The following is a 27,974-nucleotide window of genomic DNA, read 5'->3' on the forward strand; positions in this document are numbered from 1 at the left end:
GAATTAATGCTGGTCTTGTAGTAGAGTGGGTTAGGTCTCATAGGAGTCAATTAGTTTTCTGGGAACTCAAGTTATTATACAAGAATAGTCATGTCCTCCATCCTTGCTTCCTTTCTTGCCATGTGACCTCTCTTTCTCCCATATGCTATCCTCAAGGATGCCATCACCAGAGCCTGGCAGAAGCCAGTGCATGCTCTTGGTCCTCCAGAACTGTGAACTAAATAAAATTTTTCTTTACAAATTACTCAGCTTCATGTATTTTGTTACAGAAATATAAAATGGACTAAGATAAATGTCAACAGAAGAGAAAATCTGGAATACCATAAAAATAATTAATCTGGAAAAAAGTAGAAAGGAACAAAAGAACAAACAGGGCAAACAGGAAAAAAAACATATCAAGAACACAGAACTCAATTAAGTACAAATATACCAGTTTTCCTGCTAAATATTAATAAACTAAGCATTAGACTATTTTATTGTATTTAAAAAAAAAAAAAAAAACTGTTTTTGAGCACAGGAGCACCCTACCACTAATATACATCCCCAGTCCCTTTTATTTTGAGATATGGTCTCATTAAGTTGCCTAGGCTGGCTTCTGGGCAACTTGTGGTCCTCTGCCTCAGCCTTCTGAGTCACTGGGACTATAGACATGTACCACCATGTCCGGCTTAAGTTACACATTATGAATATAAAGATGTAGACTGAGGGCTGGGGTTGTGGCTCAGTGTAGAACACTTGCCTAGCATGTGCGAGGCCCTGGGTTCAATCCTCAGTACCACATAAAAATAAATAAATAAAATAAAGGTATTGTGTCCAACTACAACTGAAAAATAAATATTAAAAAAGATGCAGACTGAAAGCAAAAATTATCAAATTTAATATTTGACATGGTAAATTCCTCTACTTAATTATCAAAATTGGTTTGGTCCTATACTTTGTACCTAGCTTATTAGAAACAATTTTCTTAAACTACATGAAAATTTTGAGATTAGATAGCAATTCAATTAGATTATAATTTGGGGAGAAGAGACATGTTAATGATAATCAGTGCCCTGAATCTAGCATATCTCTTCATTATTAAAAAACTTTTAAAAAAATCCTTCTCCAAATATATGTCTCTTTTGTTAGATATACTCTTAGACATCTTATAGTTTCTCCTTCTATTGAAGTGGGATTTTTTTTTTCTTTTTTGGTACCGGGGATTGAACTCAGGGGAACATAACTATTGAGTTACATCCCAGCTCTTTTTTGTATTTTCATTTTGAGACAGGGTCTCACTGAATTGCTTAGTACCTCGCTAAGTTGCTGAGATTGGCTCACGATCCTCCTGCCTCAGCCACCCGAGCCACTGAGATTATAGGCATGTACCACCGTGCCCAGCTACATAAGTGGGATCTTTTTAAAAATAACATTTATTCTTGACTATACAATGGGTATTTCTTTTTTTTTTTTTTTTTCTTTGCAGTGTTATGGATGGAATCCAGGCCTTATTCATGGTAGGTAAGCACTTTCCCACTGAGCTATGTCCTCAGCTCTATAAGGAATATTTCTTAACATTTCACCATGAAATGTGTCATGTGTCATGTACACTGTGGTTTTTGTTAGATATTATTAAGTAAACAGAAATTTCCTTCTCCTTGTTTGTTGTTGTTTTTTTTCTATTAAATATGAATAAAAATTGAGTTTTACCAAATACTCCTCTATATCTATGAAAATAATAATAGATTTTTCTACAGATCGTTAATATAAATTAAGGAAATTTCTATCGTTATAGCATCCCCAGTTCCTGGCACAAATTCTATCTATGTGTCTATGGTGCATTATTATTTTTACGGTTAAATTCAGTTTCCTAGTATTATATTTCGAATTTTTGCAAATATATTGTTAAGATTATATTGGCCTATAATTTTTCCTTTAGTTCATATGTCTTTGGAATAAAGATTGTATTCCAAAGCAATCAGAGAGCTTTGCTTTCTTTTTCTAATTGTTGAACAATTTATATAAGGTAGGGATTATCTGATCGTGTATACCTGGTGAAGTGTTCATAGCGTAATTTTTGACAATTCAAATTCAATAGATCTCTTCAGGTTTTCTATACCTTGAGTCAATTTTAGTCAGTTGTATTAATTATTGATAATTTGTATTTCATAAGAGATCTAGTTCTTCTTAGTTTTTATTTTATTATAATAGAAAGTAAAGCCCACTTTTTATCTTAGTTTTAAAATCTAGTAGTAATAGTAATAAAAGCTGGGTCACACTGGTCAAGAAAAAAAGAGATTCTAAGCCAGGTGCAGTGGCACATGGCTGTAATCCCAGTGACTCAGGAGACTGAGGCAGGAGGATCTCCAGTTCAAAACCAGACTCAGCAATTTAGCAAGGCCCTAAGCAACTTGGTGAGACCCAGATTCTAAATAAAAAATAAAAATGGATGGGGATGTGACTCAGTGGTTGAGTGCCCCTGGGTCAAATCTCTTGTACAAAAAAAAAAAAAATACACATATATGTATAAATAGATATGAATATATGTATACCCATACACAGACACACACACAGACCAGACTGGGGTGGGAAATATGGATTGTAGGACAGGCTGCACTTTAGGTAGTTTCTTATAACTTTTTGAGTGGCTATACTCAAAATAATAATGACTATTAGAACAAAATAAACTTGTGGAAGACTTTTATCCTTTTAAGAATTTTAACTAAGGGTACAAAAATATGCTTATCAATTCTACAGACAATAACAAAGATGGGGTATCAGCTAATATAGCAGATGATGCAACTGACCCTCAAAGAGAAGTGATCAGGGTTTGGGGGGTGTATCTCAGTAGTAGAGCATATGTAAGTAATGTGTGAGTCACTGGGTTAAATCCCTAGAGCACGTCTGTGCATGCATACACATACACACACACACACACACACACACACAGAATAAAGACACAAGAGCAAGCTAGAAAGATGTGTGCAATGAATTATAAGTTAAAGATAATCATAAAGGCTTATACTTAAGTCTTAAAAAATTAGTCCTACAAGATCAGGGGTTAGCAAACTACTGCTTTCAAGTCAAATCTAGCTTGCCACCTATTTTTTTTTATGATCATGAATAGTTTTATTAGAACATGGCAGTTCTCATTCTTTTACATATTGTCTATGATTACTTTTGTGCTATAGTACAGCTGAATACCTGTGACAGACTATAAGACCAATAAAGACTAAAATAATGTTTGGCCCTTTACAAAAAAGTTTGCTGATCCTTGATTAAGATGTATAAAACTTATTGGCTTCATTGATCATAAAGTCAATGACGATAACAGTGTACTATATCTATCTCTAAAGGTAAAGAAATGCTATCTTCAATTATTAAATAGGGCTTGAGGATGCAGCTCAGTGGTAGAGCCTTTGCCTAGCACATGAGCCCTTGGTTTGATCCTCAGCATCGTCAAAAAAAAAAGGTAAGGAAATACTATATTCTGTCAAAATTTCTGAATACAAACTAAGGCCCTTTTGAACCAAGGGCCAGGCACCATGCTAGTAATGAAAAGATGCATACAACCTAAGTTACTGAGACTTGTCTGTCTTCAAGCTGAGTCAAGGAAGATGGACAAATATGCAATTAATAATACAATGCCATGTTCTAATATAGTGTGACCCACACAGAATAATTATTCTATATGTGAGAAGAGTTTGTTTTTGTTTTTGTTTTGGTACTGGAGATTAAACACAGGACATTTTACCACTGAGCTCCTCAGCCCTTTCTTTTTTGAGATGGTCATGCTAAATTGTGGAAGCTGACCTTGATCCTGTCATCCTCCTGCCTCAGCCTCCTGACTCTCTGGGATTACCCTTGTGGTGGGCTTGTTTCCTTAAAAAAAAAACAACAACAAAAACTTAATTCAACTTTTACTATCTGAATTCATTTGAATGTGTTCAAACAAATGAACATAGTAAAGCGTGTATTCTTCATTTCTTATGTAGACCAAAATGTACAAGGAATTATATTTATGAATTAGAAAAGAGTTACATTTTAGGAAAATGCATCTGGAATTCACATGTATATTAAGTTAAGTAGATAAATGGGATAGGGTGTATTCTTCAAATGTTCAGTTCTTTGCTTACTGCACATTCTTAATTATCTAAGTTGTCTGAAGGAAGCAAACAATATCCTTTGATTCCCTGTTTTGGAAAAATTGCTTAAATAACAAGAAAGAAAGGGAGGGGGCTGAGTTCCCTTTAAGTTTCTTTTGTTACAATTCAGGAGAAAGGCAAACCAATTCCAAAAAACCCTCCAGGAACAACAATATGCTGTTCTCCCAACTCCAAGGTGCAGGTTTAAGATATAGTCTAATCCTCCATACTGAAATGCCTTGCTCTAAATAAACACGTATTTCTTCAGAGCCTCAGTTCACCGAATGTGGGAGGTGCACTCCAGGATGCCATCCTTCCCATTTTTATAATCGCTAACCTTGGACTTCCCTGCCTTACCCTAAGCCTTGGCCACTGGTTTCACCTGGAGTTCACACGCCCTTTCCGTGCATCCAGTCTCCCCAGAGGCCAGGACCTGTTGCTAGAAAGGCGGGAATCAGCCCTGGACACAAAGCTCACATCCATCCCAAGCCTTTGACTCAGTCCCGTCCCAGGTGACATAAAATACATTAACTGAGCCCGCCTTGATAGTAAATACAATTTATAACTACATGGGTTATGTTGCAGCTACATCTTAAGTTTAGGCAGATTCATTAACTTCGATTTGCAATCAGTTTTTCCTTTGGGAGCCAAAGCACTACTTCAAACCTCAAAAAGGTCCTCCCCGGGCCAAGCAGGGAGCACTGGCCGGCGTCAGACGCCTTCATGAGGCTACCTCTCAGCGCCGCCCGCCACACCCCCGCACCTTCCACGCCGCGACTCCGCACCAGCCCCCCGCGCTCGCTCCCTTCGCGCCAGCATCCCTTCCGTCAGCCTAGCCCGCCAGACTCCCACCTCCCCCGGTGCCGGCCTACTCCACCCCGCTGACTCGCTCGCCTGGGCCTCAAGGTAGATCCGGGCGTACTGATGGTCCCGCTTGGGATTTCCCCCGCGCCCAGCTCGAGGCGCCCCGGCGGAGTCCCGGCCAAGCGCACAGCACTACTCAAAGCGCCCCACCCGTCAGCTTCCCTGCAAACTCGCCGGCCCAGCTGCGTAATCCCGCCCGAGCGCCTTTTCCCAGGCCTAACCTCCCCCAGCTCAGCTCGGCTCAACCCAGCTGGCCCGCAGGACCGCAGGACCCAGGAGACCCGCCCTCCCGCGGGCACGCACGCGCAGTGCCCAGCCCTGCCGGCTCCTAGCCCCGAGCCCTCAGGTCGCTAGCCCGGCTTCCAGGCCCAGCCCCGCCTCCAGGCCGGCCCCGCCCTAGGCCCAGCCCCGCCCCTTATGCCGGCCCCGCGCACGCGCGCCTCCATGGCCCAGCCCTCCCCCCGCCCCGCCGGTCCCGCGGTCCCACGGCGCCAGGTCGCCCCCAGCCCCCTCCCTCCTGCCACCCTCTCTGTTTCCCACCCTCAACAGCGTTGTGCCCAGTGTGTCGAGCCGCCTTCCTCGTCAGCCGCGCCACAGAAGGAAGGAGCCGCCGCCGAGGTGCTGCCGCTCGCTGCCCCAGGCAGGGGCACAGGTAGGTGGTGGCCGCGGGCTTGGCCGCTGGCCGAACCCCGAGCTGCGTGTGGGGGCGGGGGCAGGGTGTGAGGGAGGGGCGGGTGGGGGAGGGGAGGGCGAGGGAGGGTGGGAGGATGAGGATGTAGGGGTGTGGGAGGTGGGTTTGAAGGTGGGGGCGGGGAGCCGGGGAGAGCTGTGGGGGCGTGTGAGACTCGGGGTCGGGGTGCGAGGGGAAGCAGCATTGGCTTGGGAGGAGTGGGAGAGAGGCATGCGTGGGAATTGAGAGGGGGGCGAAGGACTGCGGTACCGGGCGAGGCGAAGGGGAAGGTGGTTTGGGGGGGGTGCACGGAAGAAGGGAGCTAGGAGTGGAATGGGGGAAGGGGTGGGGTCTTGGAAGCAGGGAAGAAAGAAGAAGTTGGGGCTGCGGATTGTGAAGTTGGGGATGTTGAAGCGTGAAGGAATGGGATTTTGAGGGTTGAGGACACAAGACTGGAGAGGAATGGAGAGGTTGGGGTCCGAGGAGGGGAAAGCCCGAGGGAGAGGAAGGGAAGGATGGATGCTGAAAGACCCAAGGGATGTGGGTGGAATGGCGTAGAGACAGGAAGGGAAGCAGGTGGAGGTGGGATTGGGTTTTGGAGCCACGTTTTTGGAAGGGGTGCGGAAGGATTGAAAGGGTATGATCTCTGAAGAGGGGGCAGATGAGCTGTGAGTGTGTGAAGGGGAAGGTTTAGGATTTGGGGTGAGAAGCTGTAGAGTTGGTAAGAGTATCAAGATGTGGAAGAGATTAGTTTGCCCTTGAGGGAAAGTAGAGAGCTGGGTACGATGTGAGCCTTCAGAGTTTGTGGGAGGAACGGGTATGGGTGAGAAGGCAGGTAGGGAAGTGCAAGCTACAGGAAAAAAGAAGTAGTGGGGAGAACTGAAAATTGAATAATGGCGGTGACACAGAACAATGAGAGGGGGATTGTTTGTTGGTTATAGGTAGTTTAGAACTGCTTTCTTTTCGAGTTTTTAATGTTAGAAACTTTCTTAAAAATTCTAATAAGCCAAACGTGTCTGCAGTCTTGAAATGAAGGTCATGGGTTGACAGATGTTTTCCTGCTGTGGGATGTGGCTAATTTCTACACTGGCAAAAAAGAAGGGAGGCCTCATTGTAACTCTATTCTGGCTCTGTTCCCACCAATTCTCTCCTCAGAATTCCCCTGTTTTTTGGTTTTTGTTTTTAATCTCCTCTCTTTTCCCTACCACTCAGCCTAAGCCAGTGAGTACCAGAGGGATCAAACAGGTGGGTGAGATTAATTTTTAACATTTTTTTAATCCTTAAGATTGATGTCATGTTTTTATTCTTGAGAGAGAGCATCACGCAATGGAAAGAGCTTGAACTTTGGAGTAGTACAGCCTTGACATTGAATTTGGGCTCTGCCAATTACTAGCTCTGTTCCTTGAATAAGTTACCACCCCTTAGGATAAGTAATTACATGAGGTCATTTTATTTAGTACTTATTATAGTGCTTGACAACTGGTAAGCACTTAATAAATGGTAGCCTTTGCATCCAGTATTGACTAATATCAGTCATTATTATAACCTGTTATTCTTTTTTTTTTTTTTTTTTTTTTTTTGTACCAGGGATTGAAGCCAGGGGCACTTACCACTGAGCCACATTCCCAGCCCTTTTATTTTTTGAGACAGGGTCTCACTAAGTTGCTGAGTCTGGCCTTGAACTTGAGATCCTCCCGCCTCAGCCTCCTGAGTTGCTGGGATTATAGGTATACACCAGCACACCCAGTTTAACATGTTATTCTTAAGGGGTTGTTAATTATTTTACCTACTTAAGTTAGGTGCTTTCTTACTTTTCTTCTTCAAATTAGATAATCGAAGACTCATCTCACAATTTTAACCCTATTATCCTCTTCATCTTCCTCAGTTCACCTGACTGGGATAATTATGCTTTTTGCTTGGTAAACTGGTTTCATGGTCTGAAAAACTGTCATGTTTAGTTATTTATTTTTTCCTATTCAAAGAAGCTACAGAGAGCTGAATTTTGATTACTAAGGTCATATTTCATTTATTGGAAGAAATGATATGGCAACTTTGGCTCATTTGTGATGACCAGACCCTAGAATATGCACTACTGTATTGTTTTGTAAGATATTGTGTGTGACAAAGTTGCTTCTCTGGAGAGGACTGGGAGACCTATTAGAATGCCTGTCACTCTGGCCAGACATGGTGTTACATGTAATCAGGAAGCTAAGGTAGGAGGATCACAAGTTCAAGGGCAGCCTCAGCAACTTGGGAGAACCTGTCTCAAAATAAAAAGGGCTAGAGATATAGCTCAGTGGTAAAGCACCCCTGGGTTCAATCCCTAGTTCCCCCCCACCAAAAAAAAAGCAAGTACACCTGTCACTCTGTTGACCTAATATAGCTGCAACTGATCTACACTGGACATTGTTATTCTTGCAGATATCCACTATTTTAATTTTCCAATTTCAGATTTTTGCCATCCTATAGAATAGGCCCTGTCTCCTGAGAAGTCAGTTTGTAATAGATCACCATGTATAATAGCCAGGGGCAAGCAAAGTTGAATACAGGAGCTTTGTGTAGAATCATCTTGCCTTTGTGGTTCTTAACCTCAGAAGGTTCAAACATTAATTTAATTCTTAGATCATTTTATAGTACAATACAAACTCCAAGGAAGCACCTTATTGGGAGGATACAGGATATACAAATTTTAGTAGAAGAAATCAAAGGTCACTAGAATTTTCTGAACCAACTTCAGTTCCTTATGTATCAGTAGAAGAAAGAAAGGCTTTGAACAACTGGACAAATGATATAGTTCTACTCTTCAAGAAATACTGAGTTTTTTCATTATTTAGAAAGAGAAATAGCATTTGATGAGTAATTTAAAGATAAAATATAGTTATAACTGTGCCTTTATGCAAAATGATCCCTGGAAGCTCAAGCTGACAGGATTTGGGGCAGGGGTTAGCAGCATTCTTACTGTGGTCCCAAGCTGTTTGTGCCCTCTGCTGGATGAAGTCACACTTTCCTAGTTTTCATCAGAAATGGTCATCCATACAATTATTCTTGAATTTGTTTATTTTACTCCAAAGTTTGTGGAACGTTACTATTGGGACTGAGGATTATGAGCAGTGAATATGGGCAGACCCTATTTCGTTGCTCAGGGCTCATAATGTGCTGATTTATTCTAATGTTATCTTCCATAGAATTTGCCTTTCTACCATTAAAATTAAGTCATTTCTTTTTAGGGCCCTTGGTGTCTACTTCCTGATTGGCAGGTAGAGTAGGCTGTAAATACCATATGAATAAAGACTGAAGGAGATCTGCCTTTTCTCCTCATTAGGATTAATGTCTGTGAGGTTGAAGGGGCCAGATATTAACCTCTGCTGGATGAAGAGTTTAGAATAAGTGAGGCATCTCCTTAGCAGCAGACATTGAGTGCTGGCAAGGGAAGAGTGGGTTATGAGAGCTGGCACTATGACAAAATTTTCCCCTAGTTTTTAGTTAAGTTCTTTCTTTCTTTGTTTTTTCCTCCTGGTAGTACCAGTAGCAATATACTCCCTTCATTTGGTCTGCTTCAGCCACCTGCAGAAGGGTCTGGCAAGTGGGGGAGGAGCATGCAGCTGTTACTTGGAGGAGGAGCTGGCTCCTAGCAACAGTATCAGCAGGCCCTGTAACTCAGAGCACTAAATCTGTCCCTTTTTGAGGTCTCTCCCTTCCTCCTGTTTAGTTCAGCAAATATCTTTTGAGGGCTTACTCAGTACTAGGCACTTTGTTTGTCTTAGGAAAGAGAGATGAATCAAATTTTAAGTGCCTTGCCTTTAAATTGCTCTCAGCTCTTGGTACAGTAACAAGTAAACAGACTTAGACATAGTACATAGTACTAACTGCTAATGTAGAAGGAGACACTGGGTGCTCTGGGAAAACCAGACAGACATGTCCTGGTGCAGGGATTGGCACAGGATTCCCAGGAGGGGCATGATGTTGGAGCTCGGTGTTAATGAAAAGTAGGAATTAACTAGCTCAGGGAGGCAGAGAAGGATGCTCCAGCTGAAGGGAGTAGAATAGTTCAAGACCAGTGGAACAGAAGAGCACGACCAATTAACAAGTAGTACAGCATGGCCATGGAGCAGGGGATAAGGGGATGAGCAGGAGAGGGTGAGGCTCTAAGGCTAGACCGGGTCCTCTTTTCTGATGTGCTACATACACATAATTATCCTTAGGAGAATCATGTATAGTACTGATTTTCATAAACAGGATCATTGTTTGATCTCCAGAGACTCAGCATTTTTTATCACTGACTTAATTGTTTGCTGACACTTGTAAGTGGCTTCAGGGCTGCTTGTAGCCCTGCGTTAATGCAAAAGCTAAATTGTTCACTCAAAGGTCAGTCAATCTTAGGGATAATATCAGGCCTATTTATATTAAATTTTACCTCTTTTCTCTTTGAATTGTAGAAATGATTATCAAACACTTTCATTTTATTTCAGATAACAATTTTTCATGTGTTTAGATATCTCAGTTACTCAAGAAAACAAGTATTTATTCCAGTTAGTTGTTGGGCATATAATGTCACCCACATGATTGCAGAAAAACCCAACTGTGTTTTTATTTTTTTACTTACTTCAAAAGCGCCCTAACAAAACCTTAATATTCATGATGCTTTCAAGAGATTTTATTTAGATCTGGTGGTGAAGGCCTTTTTATAGATCCAGAAAATTTTGTTGCTCGTGGTTTATGTAAGGTTTAACAAGTAAGAATGCTTTAATTCCACAACTGTCTGCCGAAGGACTATAACATGCCAAAGTGCTGGTTAGGGAGCTTGGTTGAATTAAACATGGTTCCTCCTCTCAAGGGGCCCAAAGCAGTAGGGGGCAGGCCCAGAAACAAATCAGGAGGAGCCAAGTGCAACAGTGTGTGCAGGATACAAGACTAGCAAGGGAGTTATTTATTTACAGTCTTTTTTTGTGCCCCCCCCAATATATTTTTTAAAACTCTATAATTTTCATGACTTCATAATATGTCATGGTGTGGAATGGATAGTTTACTTAATAAAAATCCCAATTATTAGACATTTATGTTGTTTCCAATTGTTTTTCCAATATAAACTAGTACCATGAATTTACTTGTAAAAGAATTGTTGCAATTCTTCCAATTCTGGAAGAACTTTCATAAAATGGGCTCTAAAAGATGAGTACGTTACCCCAGGCAAAGGGTAGAAAAGGGTCTTCCAGGAAGAGACAGTAGTTGCACCTCAGGTGCCAGAGTTCCCAAGCAGCTGGTGAACTTCGCTTTCCTCACACCAGCCACAGGGCCTGCTGGGTAGGCTTATAAAGCTCTGGGCACAGCTAGATGAAGTTACATGTTACAGATGGCATTTTAATTGGATTTGCTTCCTTGTGTCTCACTTTTACAGTTGTAACCAAGGCAATGTCTTACTACCTCAACTCAGAAAATCACCTGGACCCAGGACCCATCTACGTACGAGAAAATGGGCAACTGCACATGGTGAATCTGGCTCTGGATGGTGTCAGGAGTGGTTTGCAAAAGCCAAGGCCATTCAGACTGTTTCCCAAAGGCTTTTCTGTGGAGCTTTGCATGAACAGGGAAGATGATACTGCACAGAAAGAGAAGACTGATCATTTCATCTTCACATATACCCGAGAGGGGAATCTTCGGTATTCCGCCAAATCCCTTTTCAGCCTCGTCCTGGGCTTCATCTCTGACAATGTTGATCACATTGATTCCCTTATTGGCTTTCCTGAGCAGATTGCTGAAAAGCTGTTCTCTGCTGCTGAAGCCAGGCAGAAATTCACAGAGCCAGGTGCAGGGCTGAGGGCTTTACAGAAATTCACTGAGGCCTATGGAAGTCTGGTGCTGTGCTCCCTGTGCTTGCGAAACAGGTGAGTGTTCTCATTAGGATGTTGAGTATTTTACTGGATGTGTTCATTCTGTCAAGCCCAGGGGCTTAGTGGAGAGGACTCAGGAACTTCCAACATATGTAGTACTTCAGTTTAAAACTTCCAAATATTGGGGCTGGGATTGTGGCTCAATGAAAGAGCGCTCGTCTAGCACGTGCAAGGCCCTGGGTTCAATCCTCAGCACCACATAAAAATAAATAAAATAAAGGTATTGTGTCCAACTACTTCTATAAAAATAAATGTGTTTTTTTTTTTTTTTTTTTGAAAAACCTTCCAAATATAAAATGACAGGGCATTTTGAGGAAAATAAAATACTCTGTCCTATTTCATCTCCCAGATGACATATAACTTTATTTTGAAAATATTTTATAAAGATTGTTCAGCTCCTCTATTAGGTAGAAAATACTTTGCAGCCAACTTTTCTCATAAAATGGGGAAGATAAGGTATGATCTGCCAAATATCTCTTAGTATGTTCTTGGAGGTGTGAAGATTACTACCCAGAATTCTTGGCCCTGTTTCAGTTTGAAGACCATTAAATATTGATTGTTAGATGAAAAAACAACCTTAAAAGAATGAGTGATTTAAATTTTAAATATTCTAAAAGTTGGGAAATTGTCCAATAAGGTCCCAATGCCAAGGCATGTCTTCTGACAAAGCAGATATTTCCTCTTGTGACTTCCTCTTCTGCTCATACTTTATGTATTTATTCAAAAGTTTTATTCTACCATTAAATAAAAACACTTTCAGAAAATCTACTAATTTAAAACTCTTACAAAAGAAAATAAAAACGGGGCTAGGGGTGTGCCTCAGTGGTAGAATTCTCGCCTTGTATGTGCGAGACCTTGGATTCAATCCTCAGCACCGCCTAAAAATAAATAAGTGAAATAAAGGTATTAAAAAAAAGAAAAGGAAAGGAAAATGATCAAACAATTCCAACAGGAACACAGAAAAGTATGAATTGAAAACGTAAGTCTTCCCTTCTGTCTCATCCGTTTCCTCTCGCCAGAGACCAACTAATATTATCCATGTCTTTTATGTCATTCTAGAGAGATTCTGTACATTCACATGCTTATATAGCTCTCCGTGTTATGACACAAATACTTACATACTGCACACAGAGCCTTGCACCTGGCTCTGAATTTCTGCCTGGCTTCAGCAGCAGAGAACAGCTTTTCAGCAATCTGCTCAAAATCTTGCTGTTTTTTTTTTTTTTTTTGCAGGGGTATGTGGGATTGAATTTATGGGCTTGACCACTCAGCCACGTCACCAGCCCTATTTTGTGATTTATTTAGAGACCAGGTCTCACTGAGTTGCTTAGCGCCTCGCTTTTTTTGGAGGCTGGCTTTGAATTCACAATCCTCCTGCCTCAGTCTCCTGAGCTGCTGGGATTACAGGTGTGCGCCATCGTGCCTGGCCTTGCTGTTTTTTGTTTGTTTGTTTGTTTTGTTTTGTTTTTTAAGAGAGAGAGAGAAAGAGAATTTTAATATTTTATTTTTTAGTTTTCGACGGACACAACATCTTTGTTTGTATGTGGTGCTGAGGATCGAACCTGGGCCGCACACATGCCAGGCGAGCGCGCTACCGCTTGAGCCACATCCCCAGCCCCTGGCCTTGCTGTTTTTGAAAATCATTGTTATTAATACTTGTAGACTTTTAAAATAGCTTCATATTTCACTACCATCTGAACTTTTTTTCTCTCTCTCTCTTTTTTTTTTTTTTCTGGCATCATATTTAGGGTTATGCACCCAGGACCTTGCACATGCTAGGCAAGCCATTTATCACTGAGTTGTATCCCCAGCTCATGATTAGAAACCCTGAGGGGCTGCTTATCATTAAGATGCACGATCACTGAATGGTAAAATGAGGTTCAACAAAAGGTGTGCAGAAGAGAAAAACATACCAGAAAATGGAAGAAAAACTCATGTACCTTAAAAATAAAAAAGAAATTATTTAACTGGCTCAGAATTTTACCCCAGGCTGAATATTGTACTTTAAAAAGAAAAGGCATATATACGTACGGAAAAGAATGGAATCTTGGACTCAAACTGAGCAAGCGCCTTTGAAACCTCTGCCTATGTGCCATGGTCTCAGTCTTGGCAGGACTTAGGTCTGCTGCCAGTGGGAAGGAGAAAAATTGCCTTGCCTAACCTAAGTGAAAAAGTCAAGCCATATTTCGTTGTAGCTTATATATTTAATATTCATTTTATTCCTTCATTTTTTTTAATTCCAAGTTATTTGTATTCATTGTAGAAAAATAAGATGTGGAAAATAGAATTATGTATATCTTGTTTTAAATTATCTTATAAAAACTACATATTATTTGGGAGTTATTACATACTATAAAACTATAATTAATATTAAGAAAATTTGTGCCAGGCACAGTGGAGAATGCCTTTAATCCCAGCAGCTCAGGAGGCTGAGGCAGGTGGATCACCCAGTTCAAAGCCAGCCTCAGCAACAGTGAGACACCAAGCAACTCAGTGAGACCCTGTCTCTAGATAAAATATAAAGTAGGGCTGGGGATGTGACTCAGTGGTTGAGTGCCCCCGAGTTCAATCCCCAGTACCAAAAAAAAAAAGAGAGAGAGAGAGAAAAGAAAATTTATAATCTCACCACAGTAATCATTTTTATGCATTTGAGAATGTATTCTCTACAATTTCCTCTTCTACCCTTACAGCTGAAGTACTTTCCATGCTTTTGAAAGTGCTGCTTATCCATTTGTTCCTATGGTCAGATTGGTGAGTCTGTGATGAGAAATGTACTTTCATTCACATTTGATGAGCATATAAATTAGTGTATCATTTCTGGAAAGCAGTTTGGCAGTTTGTGTCAAGAGACTGAAACGCATCAATACCATTTGTTAACCCATAATTTCACTTACCAAGAGTCTGTTCTAGTTTCTGATGTAATAATCAGAGGCGGGAACAAATATTTTTATATAATGGTGTTCCTTTTAGTAATATTTGTACTAGTGAGAATCAAAACTAAATATTCAACAATAGGGAATTTGTTAAGCAAAAATAAGTCATGGTGAAGTATTATATAACTACTTAAGAGAATAATCAAGTATCATTTTATGATATAATAAAATATTCATAGTGATGAGTGATCAGAAGAATGGGCATATACTGAAGAATCCTTTTTTTTTTTTTTTTTTTGGTGGTGGTATTGGGAATCAACCCCAACCCCAGGGCAGTTGGGGTGATATAATGGTTTTTTACTCCCCAGTTTTTCTTTTTTTTTTTTTTTTTTTAATATTTGTAGCCAGGAATGATGGCACCTGTCTATAATTCCAGCTACTTGGGAGACTGAGACAGAAGGATCCCAAGTTGGGAGGCCAGGCGAGCACTTGCTCAGTACATGTAAGCGTGTGAGGCCCTGAATCCCCAGAACAACCAAAATAGATAGATAGATTGCACATTTAGAAAGACAAGAGAAAATCTCACCAAAATATAGTCTAGACGGTGGGATTGCAGTTTTTTTTAATTTTCTCTATACTTTTCCATATTATTTTTTTCTCTCTCATGAGCATGTATTACATTTATAAAAGAAAATGTAGGAAATGTTTTTAAGGTAATATTTGGGATGTTATTTTGACACAATAATTTTAAACTTTACTATCATTCAGATCTGAGTAAAACTTTTCAAATAAGAGTTAAAAAAAAAAAAAAAACTCAAAAAACCCAAAACTCTCTTCTTTTGCCTCTTCAAAGGAAAATAGAGGGTAGAAAGTCTGTGGTTGTGTTTGCAATCCAGGGCTGAAGTTGCAGCTGCAGAGGTTTTACCAGCACAAAAGAGGTCAGGTCAAAGGGAATGAGCTTGAGAAAATAAGGTAAAAGGGTAGGTGCAGGCAGTTCTGTCTTGGGTGAGATCACAAAGCTGCCTGTCAGAAGGAGAGGCCAGTGTCTTTGCAACTGGGTTCCAACTCTACAAAAATTTTCTCTTTCCACTGTGTTGAAACTTTAGTGATTTTAATTCCACTGGTGGCTATAGGGATACAAGTATGTTTTCCTTAAAATAGATCCCTGTGTTACTGAAGTTATAATAATAGCTACCTTTTAATGAGGGGCCTATAAGATGTCATATACTTTTAAAATACTGTTTCTGATTTTCTTAGTTCTGAGAAGAAAATTAAAAGCCCCATTCTGTAGTTGGAGAAGCTGATGCTCAGAAAGCTAAAGTAACTTTCTCAAAATTGCAGAAGTAATTAAGGTTCTAGAATCCATACTCAGGTCTTCTGGCATTGAATATGTTTGTGTTTTTTTCTGTTGCTTCTCCACTATACTGTTCTGACCCTTTAAAGGTCAAATTGGAAGACCAGTTGCAAACAAGAACTGGGAGCTTTGAGTATGTACTAGATAAGCATCTGGTATTTTCTATGGTCTAGCATATAGTTTCCTCAGCCTTGATTTTGTAATGTTTTTAATCACGTTGCACAGTGTTATATCCTTTACAAATAACCCTTGTTTTAGAATTACTGAAAATCTTTTGGTTAATTGATCAAAGGATGTGTGTTTTCCTCTCTCTGATTGCCAGTAATCCCCTAAATCCCCATTAATACACTTCAACTCTGTGATTGGAAGGTGGAAAACAGCAGCTTTATTTACAGTGCAATTAAAATACATCTGAGTAAATAAGGCTCATTTGTGTACCCAGCTGAACTCAAGTCTTCATGCAGCTTAGGTTCCACAGTTTAAAAAGGTACCAGTGCCTTGAGTCATCTGTACCTAGCAGTCAGGCCATTGATTGGTTCCAGTACATCTGATTTTGGTTGGATGTAGAAAGAAAAGTGATCCAACTAGCCTCTTGCATTCTGATTATTCCATTCTGGTTTTGGCAGTTATACTGCCGATGGAAGAAAGATGTGAACTCTTAGGTATAACCCCACTGATCCTGGCACACCATCCTGCTGTGGAAATTTAGAGATCTCCAGGAAGAAAGTAGATGAGAATGGAGTGCTCTTGCCACCAGTCAGTTTCCCTGGTCCCTTAGGATCCTCTCCTCTCTGGTTCCTGTCACACCTAATCCCTTTCATTTTTTCTCACTGACCTCATCTGAAATAGACGAACAACTGGAAGGTGGGGTGAGGCCCAGCCTGGGCTGTGGAATGCTGTTTTGATCTCCTTTTCCTCTTCAGAGGCCTCCCTGATGCTTCCTGATAACTTTGGCAAGGTGCTCCAAATTGTAATTAAGTTGCTTGCACTTATGATTTGTCTTAATAAGCATCTAGTGGAGTGGTTAGTAGGGTGACAGAGTTACAGTGGAATGGATAGGTGTTCAGGCTTAGGTGTGAGGAGGAAAGGTAAAATGTGATCTGCCAAATATCTCATGGGATATTTTTTTTTTTTGAGAATATTTTTTAATATTTGTTTTTCAGTTTTCGGTGGACACAACACCTTTATTTTATTTTATGTGGTGCTGAGGATCGAACCCAGCGCTTCGCATATGCCAGGCGAGCGTGTTACCGCTTGAGCCACATCTCCAGCCCGCTTGGGCTATTCTTTAGGGATGTGCAGATTACAACTCAAGAGTTCCTGGCTTTTTTGAAATCACTGGATTTTGAAGATCAGATTAAAAAAAAAAAAAAAACAACTTTGAAAGAGTGAATACTTAAAACTTTGAATATTCTAAAGTTTGTAAGCTTTTAGAGAAGGTCCTAACACTAATGCCAAGATTTATCTTGTCTAATAAAACAGATGTTTCCTCTTGTGACTGGCCTTTGCTCATATACCTTTTTTTTAGGGAGGTACTGGGGATTGAATTCAGGGGCACTTGACCACTGAGCCACAAACCCAGCCCTATATTGTGTTTTATTTAGAGATAGGATCTCTAAAATAAGCCTGCTGGCTTTCACAACTTGTGATCCTCTTGCCTTGGCCTCCCAAGTTGCTGGGATTATAGGCATGTACCACCATGCCCAGCTCATATACTTTTATTTATTTGAAATGTTTATTCCACTACTGTATGCAAAACCTTTTGAGGCATTTACTAATTTAAAAATTCAAACTGTGGGCTGGGGTTGTGGCTCAGCAGTAGAGTGCTGGCCTAGCCTGTATGAGGCATTGGATTTGATCCTCAGCACCACATAAAAACAAATAAAATAAAGGTATTGTGTCCAACAATAAATAAATAAATAATTCAAACTGTGCCCAAGTGTCATCAGTGAAGAAGAGATGATGGGATGTTGACTAGCACAAAGCCACAAACTTCAATGTTCTAAAGGAAGGAAAAGAAAAGCTGTTGATTGCTCTCCACACTCCACAGGTATCTGGTGATTTCAGAAAAACTTGAAGAGATTAAGTCTTTCCGGGAGCTGACTCGCCTGGACCTTTCCTGTTGTAAGCTTGGAGATGAGCATGAACTTCTAGAACATCTCACTAACGAGGCCCTGTCCAGGTACAGACCTGCCACCGCTTGTGGAAGAAATGTTTTACATTTTTAACGATGTCCATTCCTGTAGTTATTTGCTAGTTGTTGATTTGGTTTTGATTTTTTTTTTTCCTAAAACAAATTAAAACCTCCACTTGCTTGGTACAAGCAATATCATTTGGGCAATCCTTAGGAAAGTCAGTCAGTTGGTTCTTTTTTCTAAATAACCTTTATTTCAACATGTACTTGAAGCTACCTGGGTTATAAATTTTTGCCTTTTGTTATCTTATTCTAACGAGAGATGAGAAGTTACACCATTTCCCATAAACATTATTATCTGCTGTTTTTAAGTGTTACTGAGCTGTAAACTATAAAGAAAATCAGCTTTTTAAAAATTTTTATTTATTTTAATTAGGTATATATGACAGCAGAATGCATTTTGATTGATTGTACACAGTTACAACACAACCCTACATTTCTGTGGTTGTACACAATGCAGTGTCACACCATATGTGCAGTCATATATGTACCTAGGGTAATGACGTCCATGTCATTCCACCATCTTTCTTGCCCCTGTGAACCTTCCCTTCTCTCCCTCCCCTTTACACAAAGTTCCTCCATTTTTCCCATGCCTCCCCCCCTCCCCATTATAGATCAGCATCCACTTGTCGGCTTACTTCACTTAACATGATATTCTCCAACTCCATCCATTTACCTGCAAATGCCATAATTTTACTTTCTTTTAATGCTGCGTAATATTCCATTGTGTATATATATACCACAGTTTCTTTATCCAATCATCTATTGAAGAACATTTAGGTTGCTTCCACAGTTATTGTGAATTGAGCTGCTGTGATGTGGCTGCATCACTATAGTATGTGATTTTAAGTCCTTTGGGTATAGACCAAGGAGTGGGATAGCTGGGTAAAATGGTGGTTCCATTCCAAGTTTTCTAAGGAATCTCCATACTGCTTTCCAGATTGGAAGCACCAATTTGCAGTCCCACCAGCAATGTATGAGTGTGCCTTTTCCCCACATCCTCACCGACATTTATTATTGTCTGTATTCTTGGTAACTGCCATGCTGGCTGGTGTGAGATGAAATCTTAAGGGTAGTGTTTTTGTTGTTGTTGTTTTTTTAATTTTCAATTGTAGTTGGACACAATACCTTTATTTTATTTATTTGTATGTGGTGCTGAGGATCAAACCCAGGGCCTCACACCTACTAGGTGAGCACTCTACCACTGAGCCACAACCCCAGCCCTGAAATCTTAGTTTTGATTTGCATTTCTCTAATTACTAGATATATTAAACATTTTTTCATATATTTGCTGACCATTTGTATTTCTTCTTCTGAGAAGTGTCTGTCATCTCCTTAGCCCATTTATTGATTGGGTTGTTTGGTTTTTTATTTTTTTGGTGTTAAGTTTTTTGAGTTCTTCATATATCCTGGAGAATCGTGCTCTATCTGATGTGTGGGGGGCAAAAATTTGCTCCCAACATGCAAGCTCTCTGTTCACCTCATTAAATTGTTTTTTTGCTGAGAAGAAGCTTTTTAATTTGAGTCCTCCCATTTATTAATTCTTGATTTTATTTCTTGTGCTTTAGGAGTCTTGTTAAGGAAGTCAGGGCCTAATCCAACATGATGAAGATATGGGCCTACTTTTTCCTCTTTTAGGCTCAGGATCTCTGGACTAATTCCTAGGTCCTAAATCAACTTTTAAAGACAACCTTTTCAAGAACCATAATTTAAAGAAATAGCTCAGTTCATACCATTCACAGATAACCTAGCTGATCTCAGATAACTCAGTTTGGCCAGAGGAGTGGAGGCCAGATGGGTTCCTGTATGGTTTCTTCAACACCATGGAATGAAACAGCTTTTTACATCTGCTATGTGGGGCTACCTTCTGAAAGTGATACCTACATAGTGCCCTGTACAGAGGTCATTTTATGTGAGGCAGCTAGCACCAAGGCTCATATATCTTAATGAAGGACAGTGTAGCATGTTACTACATCAGTTTCATGTTAACTAGTTGGATTAGATTATGGCTATAGCCTAATAAGCCCAATCTGAAAATCTGGATGCATAAAGCATAGAATTCTTACAGGAATTCTTTTGCAGGCTTTCTTGACCTGTTGAGAATGTTTTTGGTTTTTCACACAGTTGGTCCAAAAATGCAGTTTTTTATGTTAAAGGTATATTTGTCCCCTTAATGAAAGACCTTTTTTACCTAATACCCGTATTCCTTTGGTGCCCTCTGCCATCTGAGAGTAGTACTACATGACACTTTGACCCTTGAGTTCCTCACTTGATAACTGCAGTAGCACCAAAAAAGCCTTAACTGTTCAGTGCATTGGGTGTGACACAGCAGAGGGTAAGGTGGTTTTATATTTTTAAATGAAATGTTTGAAAGCATGTTTAAATAAATTATTTATGGGCTTTGTTTTCCCAGTGTAACTCAGCTCCACCTGAAGGATAATTGTTTATCTGATGCGGGGGTGCGGAAAATGACAGCGCCAGTTCGAGTGATGAAAAGAGGTCTTGAGAACCTAACACTGTTAGACTTATCTTGTAAGTTTTACTGGCAATTGTAGGTTATTAATGTTGGAAGAATGGCTTTAGATATTATCTAGTTCTCCTTGTTTTAGAAGTGCTCTTCCTAGGTGCCATAACAAGTGAGTGGCAGAATAAGACTAAAGCCAGAGGCCCTGATTCTGGGCCCAATGCCTTTTCCAGCATAGTGCCCCTTCTCAAGAGGGCAGGAAAAGCCCTTTCAGATTATCCATGCCACTTTGTGGATGGAAGGCACCAGGGCAGCCTTCCATCACATTCATAGCGTGCACAAAGGACATTTGGCACTACTTTCTTTGAGTCTCTTTATCTTGATAAAATGTTAGGTCTTTTTTGTCTTATAAGTCTACCTGATGAAAAGCTGCAAGACTCCACACTTGTGGTAGGTAACATACTCAGGATTAGCTGGATATTGATTCCAATGATAGGAAATCATCAGGTCATTTACAGTTTGACTGAGTATCCACTGAATTTGTAACAGGCTGGTGTGGTGCCAGAAGAGTAGGAGCCTGGGATGTGAGGTCAGAGGACTGGTCTTGCTCTGCTACTTTTACTAGCCGCTTACATACCTTTGGGTATATTATCTTAGCATTGGTTTGAACCTATGTGAAAATGAGAATAATAAGTGCTCTACCCTATCTTCCAGAGAAGTATATTCATTCAACAGGTGTTTTCTTTTCTTTTTTCTTTTTCTCTTTTTTTTTTTTTTGTGTGGTGCTGGTGATCGAACCCAGGACCTCGAGCATGCTAGGCAAGTGCTCTACCACTGAGCTACACCCCCAACAAGTATTTTTTGAGCATCTACGGTGTGCCAGGCACTGTGCTTGTGTCCGAGAGGACAATACTAAATGCAGTACTCTCTGATGTGATAAGGTAATAAGATTCTGGAAAAAAATACAATTTAGTAAGAGTAGTGAGTGATAGCTTCTGTGTTTAAAATACCCTTGCAGATCTTTTTAAGATAAATAAGTGCTTTTACTTTTGAGGTGAAATGGCTATGAATGATGAACCATTTTAACACATGTTTATTTGTGCTGTTTTCATATGGTTCCTAATTAAACCCTTTGGGATAACTACTTGGTTCATTTATTTTTCTGTTTCTCCCCAACTCCTAGGAGCCACCTAGTGTGGCTATTTCGTGTTACAAATAGAAAAGATAAGACCATTATGTTTAACTTACTCTGAAGAGTTTGCTCACTCAATATTTTATAGTTTATTATTGCCTGGACATTTTTTCTGAGGTTATAGTTTGCATTTTAGCAGCAGTTATATTATAACTGATGGTCACCTTGTTTTTGATATCTAGGTAACCCTGACATCACAGATGCAGGAATTGGATACCTCCTTTCTTTTAAAAAATTAAACTGCTTAGATATTTCTGGGACAGGGCTCAAGGTAAGTAAGACTTTAAGTTGCTTCTCTTGTTTTTCCCAAGTCTTGATTAATATTTTGTTCCTGCTAATTGGTGTTTAGAAAAGGCTGGTATTTATGATGATCTTCGTTTGCTACTTAAAACAAGTAAGAATTGACCAAATGTATATCCTTCTAGAGATAGTCTATGTAATCAGGTCACTGCTGGCTACAGTCGATAGCATACATATCATCATGATCCAGCACTTTGCTCTTGTCACTCAGCAACTCTCTTGGAGGTGTATTTACACAACTTTGTATAAAGCTACTTAGTAACAGCTTATATTTCTGGTTGGTCTCTCTTTCTCTAGGACATCAATGCTGTCAAACAGAAGCTCCAGACCCACATAGGCCTCATTCACTCTAAAGTGCCTTTGAAGGAATTTGATCACAGTAACTGTAAGACAGAGGGCTGGGCTGATCAGGTACTCCACATTTTTCTCCCCTACAATTAATATAGCTATTCATTTTAATACCACATGTCTTATACAACAAAACATTGAGGAAACATTAATCCTTTTGATATTTCTTGGCTGAATTGTCAATCTCATGTCAAATTGGAAACAGTAATGGGGTAACTGACTCATCTACTTAAGGAGTTAGTGTTGGATGCCAGACCTTCTATCTCAATACTCTGGTCCTTAGATTGTGCCAAATCTTTACTGAATATAGGAAAAAATGCCCCTTTACAAACGACTGAAAACAAATTCAAAAGTGAATTTTGGCTCACTGTGCAAAAAAGCAGTCTTACATAACTTCAGGAAAGATTCACTTAGCAGTATGTTTATGTTGGAAAGAGAATAAACTCTGGTATCACCTGGTATGGATTTAAATCCAATCTTCCCTTTCCTTTGGGCACATTTCTTACCTCCCAGAGCCTTAGTAAAGAAATGTCTTGGTCTTTCTTTCACTGAATCTTGCCAGTGAAAAAACTTAACTTTGACTTTTGTCTTTCCGATAGGTTTTCTCAACTTGGCAAAGTAGAGACTTAAGTAAGAAGTCAAATAATGAAGTAGGGCAGGCAGCATGAGCAAAATGCCAGCTTGCCTGTGGCTGGTGCCTTTTGCCTTCAAATGTTTTTGACAAATGTTTCCTGATAGAGGCTTAGAGGACCTATCAAACTCTTTTGTCCTGGTTCTCTCCTTAACTCCAAGACCTACTGCATGATGATGAATCTATCCAGCGGCCTTATGGTAGCATCACCTCCCTGTAGGTAGATAAGAAAGGAGACCAGTGAGTCAGCCTTTCAGAAACAAAGACTTTGAGTTTAATCTAAAACATGCATAATAAAATAATTGCCAGTTTAAAACTGGTTGAATTCTGGATGCATCCAATGAATTTGGAGTGGGTGTGGGATGGTCACATAAAGGCTTGATGAAGTTTGTTAGCAGGTGGCTTGGTGGAGTCAGAGAGCCCTGGGTTGGGGATCTTGGCTCAACAACCCCAGAGCTGTATGACCTAGGACAATTTTGAGTATTTTTTTCTCTATCCGTAAAATGAAAAACCAAACTTCTCTTACAAAGAGGGCTTGTAAGGATCAAGTAAAATACCTGTCAGTCTGTCCTGAAAGTAAGTTCAGGTGCAGGTAAGTAAGGCAGGTGCAGCTGCCCTGGGGCTTGGTAGCAGTGCTTTTCCTTTTCTCTGTTCCCTTACAGAAAGCACTTGAGCTTGACCCCATTCTCCTCCTACTGTCATTCTTAGCAGGTGCTAAAGAATGAGGCCATGTAACAGAAGTCTACTTTTTTTCTATCTCTGTCTCAAATTTTCTCCATTTCTTCAGTCATATTCTACTTCCCTCCTGTCTGAGGGAACCAGACACACTACTTTATTTCAGTGTCAAGCCCTTTATTTCTTCATTTTTTTTTTTTTTAGTCTATACCTGAATGTCTCCAGTTTCCTCTGTGATATTTACTAATAATTATTTCCTCCTACTTTTCTGCCACCACATAGACAATGTCACTCTTTGGTAGTTTGTTCCTTTTTTTGACATGTTCCCCATCTCCTCCCTGCCCCCCCCCCCCTGCCCCCACATGCAACTTTTTCCTCTGTCCAGTATTAGGGATTCAACCCAGGGGTGCTCTACAGCCAAGCTGCATCCCCAGCCCTTTTTATTTTTATATAGGTTCTTGCTAAATTGCCTTTGCTGGCTTTGAACTTGCAATCCTTCTGCCACAGCCTCCTGAGTTTTAGGGATTACAAGTGTGTGCCACTGTGCCTGGCTTCCCCAGCTTTCATTGTTTCCTGTTCTTTTTTTTTGTTGTTGTTGTTGTAGGTAGACGCAATACCTTTAGGTTATTTACTTATTTATTTTTATATGGTGCTGAGGATCAAACCCAGTGTCTCACACTTGCCAGGTGAGCACTCTATCACTGAGCCACAACCCCAGCCCTGTTTCCTGTTCTTATTCCTCTTTCCTGTTCACTGCCATCTCAGTTCCTAACCCCATGCAGTCAGTTCTGGCTTCCATTGAGTGTAGCAGATGACCTCCTTCTTCACCTTCCCTGACTTTTCTGCAGCATGTGATGTAAACATGGATGCCTTAGGGTTTTTCTCTCTTGGGTAATTCCTCCTTCCTCTCTCTTACGTCTTTACTCATTCCCACAGTGATCTTATCTTTTACTCAGGATCGTAACTATCCCTATGAGAATGACTCTACCATCTCAGGCCCATTCCCAAATACTTTCCATAAATCTCTGCCTGGCACTTCAAATTAGTCTTACCTAGAACAAAATCATTTTCTTCTCCTCTCTCCCCAGTTAGCTCTTCGTATTGACATTTTTGTTAGTGAAAGGAAAATTTTCCTATTTCCCACTAAATCAGCAGGTTCAGTTAGTCCATCGTAGCCTTCAATCTGTTCCCATTTTCTTTCTTTTTGTGGGGGGAGGCAGGGGGTACTAGGGATTGAATTCGGGGACATTCAACCACTGAGCCACATCCCCAGTCCTATTTTGTATTTTTTTTAAAGACAGGGTCTCACTGAGTTGCTTAGCACCTTGCTTTTGCTGAGGCTGGCTTTGGAACTCGTGATCCTCCTACCTCAGCCTCCCAAGCCACTGGGATTACAGGTATGCACTACTGCACCCGCCTGTTCCCATTTTCTATAGCCAGAAAAAATATAGGAGGGTCCGCAGTGAATATTTATGAAATACTTTCTTTAATAGGACATTGTGCTAAACTCTGTGTTATTAATCCTTGTAACAGCTCTATGGAATATATACAATTATTAATCCCAATTAGAAATTGGGACTCAGAAATTAAATCCCTTGTAATTCCAGCATCTCAGGAAGCTGAGGCAGGATGATCACAAGTTCAAAGCCAGCCTCAGCAACTTAGCAAGGCCCTAAGCAATTTAGCAAGACCCTGTCTCTAAATAAAATATAATGAAGGGGCTGGGGATGTTGCTCAGTGGTTAAGCACCCCTGGGTTTAATCCGTGGTACCAAAAATTAAAAAAAAAATAAAAAAGGAGGAGGAAATGAAATTTCTTGCCAAGACTTCTTTGGCTAGAAAGTGGTGTGAGTAACTCTAGAACCATTCTTATACTCTGTTGTACTGCTTTTGTGTTGTGAAAATGTTATTCTTTATGATCATTTGATTGCATGCCATAATGAGAACTATTAAATGCAAAGTTTTTGTTATTTTCTGTGTATTGAAATTATCATTTACTTTTCTTTCATTTATTTGTGTATAATTTATATTCATTCAAATTGCTTTAAGAATTTATAGTAGCTTATAGTAAAAAAAATTGTAACAGAAAAAAAAAAAAAGGAAACTGTAGGAATATGGAAACATATAAGAGGAGGTACATTTTAAGGCATTGGGGGGTCTAGAAATGTATGATTTACATATTGCCATACTAGTGTCTGTTGTGCTCCGCTGCCTTTCCCATCCTCCACCCTAGAAATGTATGAAAAGTATTATGACTAAGGTTTTATATTTTGGTATTTAAGGATGTGCAGTTTATTTCTAGCTTGGACTAAGAATGGAAATAGTCAGATTTATAGACTTGCCTGACTCCTACAAAAAAAAAAAAAAATATATATATATATATATATATATTCAACGTGTATTCTCATTCAACTTACATGAGAACAGAATATCTGGTTCTTATTCTTATTGTGAATTATCTGAAATAAAATTTTTTACAAGGGGTTTGTGTTGATGGAAAAGAAACAAATGGATTGGGAAGCATTTGAGATTAAAAACTGGAGATTTTGTGTGGATTTAAATTTTTCCAAAAACCTTTTAGATTGTTCTGCAGTGGGAACGTGTGACGGTGGAGGCCAAGAAACCCAGAAAAGTCCCCGAACCTCGAGAGGCAACTCAGTACTTTTGTGAGAAATTCCCCCCTTTTTTTTTTTTTAAATTTTTGCCCTTTGGGTTTTGTACCTTTCAAATCATCAGCCTGTCCTCACAGTGGGAAAATTAATAAATAGTATTGGCTTATTTACTGTCATCAAGACTTGTATTCCATCATCATAACTTGCAGTGTAAATTCACACTTAAGTTTTGATCGCCAGCACTCACCAGCAAGATAGTTTTTTAGAATTATTTATTTATATCATGTTTCAAAGAAGATTTGTGATGACACAAAAACAAATTAAACAGGAATTAAGAATAGCCAAAAGGTGAAAGAGGGGCTGGGGATGTAGCTCAGTGGCAGAGCACTCACCTAGCATGTGTGAGGAGTCCCCTGGATTTGATCTCAGCATCACTGGAAAAATAAAAAAAAAAGATCTTGGGTGAGGGGAGAGTAGGGAGTGACTATTTAATAGTTACAGGGTAAGTTTCAGTTTTCAAAATAAAGAGTTCTGGAGATAGCAGTGATTGCATGTTGTGAATGTGCTTAATACCACAGAACTTCATACTTTAAAAATGATTAAAATGGTTAATTTTATGTGTATTTTTACCACAATTTTAAAGGAGAAATTAGGTGATGAAATCAAAGTGAAGAAAACATAGGTATCAGACTTCGAATCCAGACATATTAAGAAAATATGAAGTAATATTTATTGTTGGCTGGAGTTGTACCACAGATTTGGCTCTTCAGATGCAGAGTCAAGTCCAGATTTTGAATAACAATTGTTAGTTTTAATGTGTGATAAGTCCAGATTTTAAGTAGTTGTTACTACTTATAATTTTTGAGCTTTTAGTGTGTGCCAGGCATTGTTCTAAGCACTTTATCTACATTATTTCATTTATCTTTATATTACCCTATGAAATAGGTCTTATATTCCTAGAAGGGAGAGAAAACTGAATCTTAGCCAACTTACTTGCTCAAACTCATTTATCCAGTCTGAGTCCATGTCTTCAACCTGTGCTGGACATACCACTGTTACTTCACAGGCACTCAACAAGATGTAGTTAACCAGACCTCTCCCTGTTTGGGCCTTTGTCATTTCCCTGGGGTCATTTCTGGATTCAAGCAGTCCTTAGCATTCCAGCTTAGTAGATTCATTACCCTGTCCTTTGTCACTCTTATAGATCGGAAGCGGGCTCTGATGGAAGCCTCAAGGAAGTGTCCCCTGGCAGACTCCCACATGAACTCTTCTGGAAAACTCCAGTTCTATAAAGAGAAAGCCCCAGACTGCCATGGGCCATTGTTAAAACGTGAAGCCACAGAGAGCCAAGAGTCAAAGAAGAGCAAGAAGAGAGCTTTTGAGGAGTCAGAGAAGGAACAGAATAATTCTTCACAGTCTTCAAAGCAAAAATATGTATGTCTTGCTGTGGAAGACTGGGACTTATTAAATTCCTACTGACTGGCAGATACAAGTTGACCTTGTCCTCTCAGCTCTAATGGATGAGAAAAGGAGACTGATGATGACTTACTTTTTGTTTGAATTTACCTACGGCATTAGCGTAGCAAGCAGATATTTCTACTTTTGTGGTGGGGGAGGGGAATGCTATGGAAGTATGTAATAATTTCTAATGTATATTTTCAATACATAGTAATTTTTTCAAATAAACCGTTTTGCTGTCCTTAAATTCTGCTTGTGAATGATGGACTGGAGCCACAGGAAATCACACTGGATAGAAGACCACGTGAGCTAACAAGGCTGCTTATCC

General features: G+C 39.8%; 2 protein-coding genes across 11 annotated transcripts in view; one reads left to right on the plus strand and one right to left on the minus strand.

Moving 5' to 3' along the window:
* The window catches only part of Ift25 (intraflagellar transport 25), a 27,056-nt gene extending 21,435 nt beyond the window's left edge, over positions 1 to 5,621 (minus strand). For 2 of the 8 annotated variants that reach the window (XM_027945018.2, XM_071617862.1), the window contains exons 1-2: positions 4,482 to 4,563; positions 3,793 to 3,861 (exon numbers count right to left, since the gene is read on the minus strand). The gene's annotated coding sequence lies outside the window, so the exon portion shown is untranslated. The other 6 variants (XM_071617856.1, XM_071617857.1, XM_071617861.1 and 3 more) reach the window with 6 other exon arrangements.
* Lrrc42 (leucine rich repeat containing 42) lies at positions 5,550 to 27,893 on the plus strand. Of its 3 annotated transcripts, XM_027945026.2 has the most exons (9): positions 5,550 to 5,640; positions 6,871 to 6,903; positions 11,054 to 11,540; positions 17,824 to 17,955; positions 20,381 to 20,499; positions 21,806 to 21,894; positions 22,221 to 22,334; positions 26,158 to 26,242; positions 27,393 to 27,893. In XM_027945026.2, the coding sequence occupies exons 3-9, from the start codon at positions 11,068 to 11,070 to the stop codon at positions 27,665 to 27,667; spliced, it is 1,287 nt and encodes a 428-aa protein (XP_027800827.2). In that variant the 5' UTR covers positions 5,550 to 5,640; positions 6,871 to 6,903; positions 11,054 to 11,067; the 3' UTR covers positions 27,668 to 27,893. The 3 variants fall into 3 exon arrangements, with proteins under 3 accessions (XP_027800827.2, XP_027800828.2, XP_071473955.1); XM_027945027.2 differs by lacking the exon at positions 6,871 to 6,903 and having other exon boundaries at positions 5,557 to 5,640; XM_071617854.1 differs by lacking the exon at positions 5,550 to 5,640 and having other exon boundaries at positions 6,057 to 6,903.
* Positions 27,894 to 27,974: the final 81 nt, after the last annotated feature.

Source organism: Marmota flaviventris, chromosome 10, assembly GCF_047511675.1.
Source record: "Marmota flaviventris isolate mMarFla1 chromosome 10, mMarFla1.hap1, whole genome shotgun sequence".
NCBI classification, from domain to species: domain Eukaryota; kingdom Metazoa; phylum Chordata; class Mammalia; order Rodentia; family Sciuridae; genus Marmota; species Marmota flaviventris.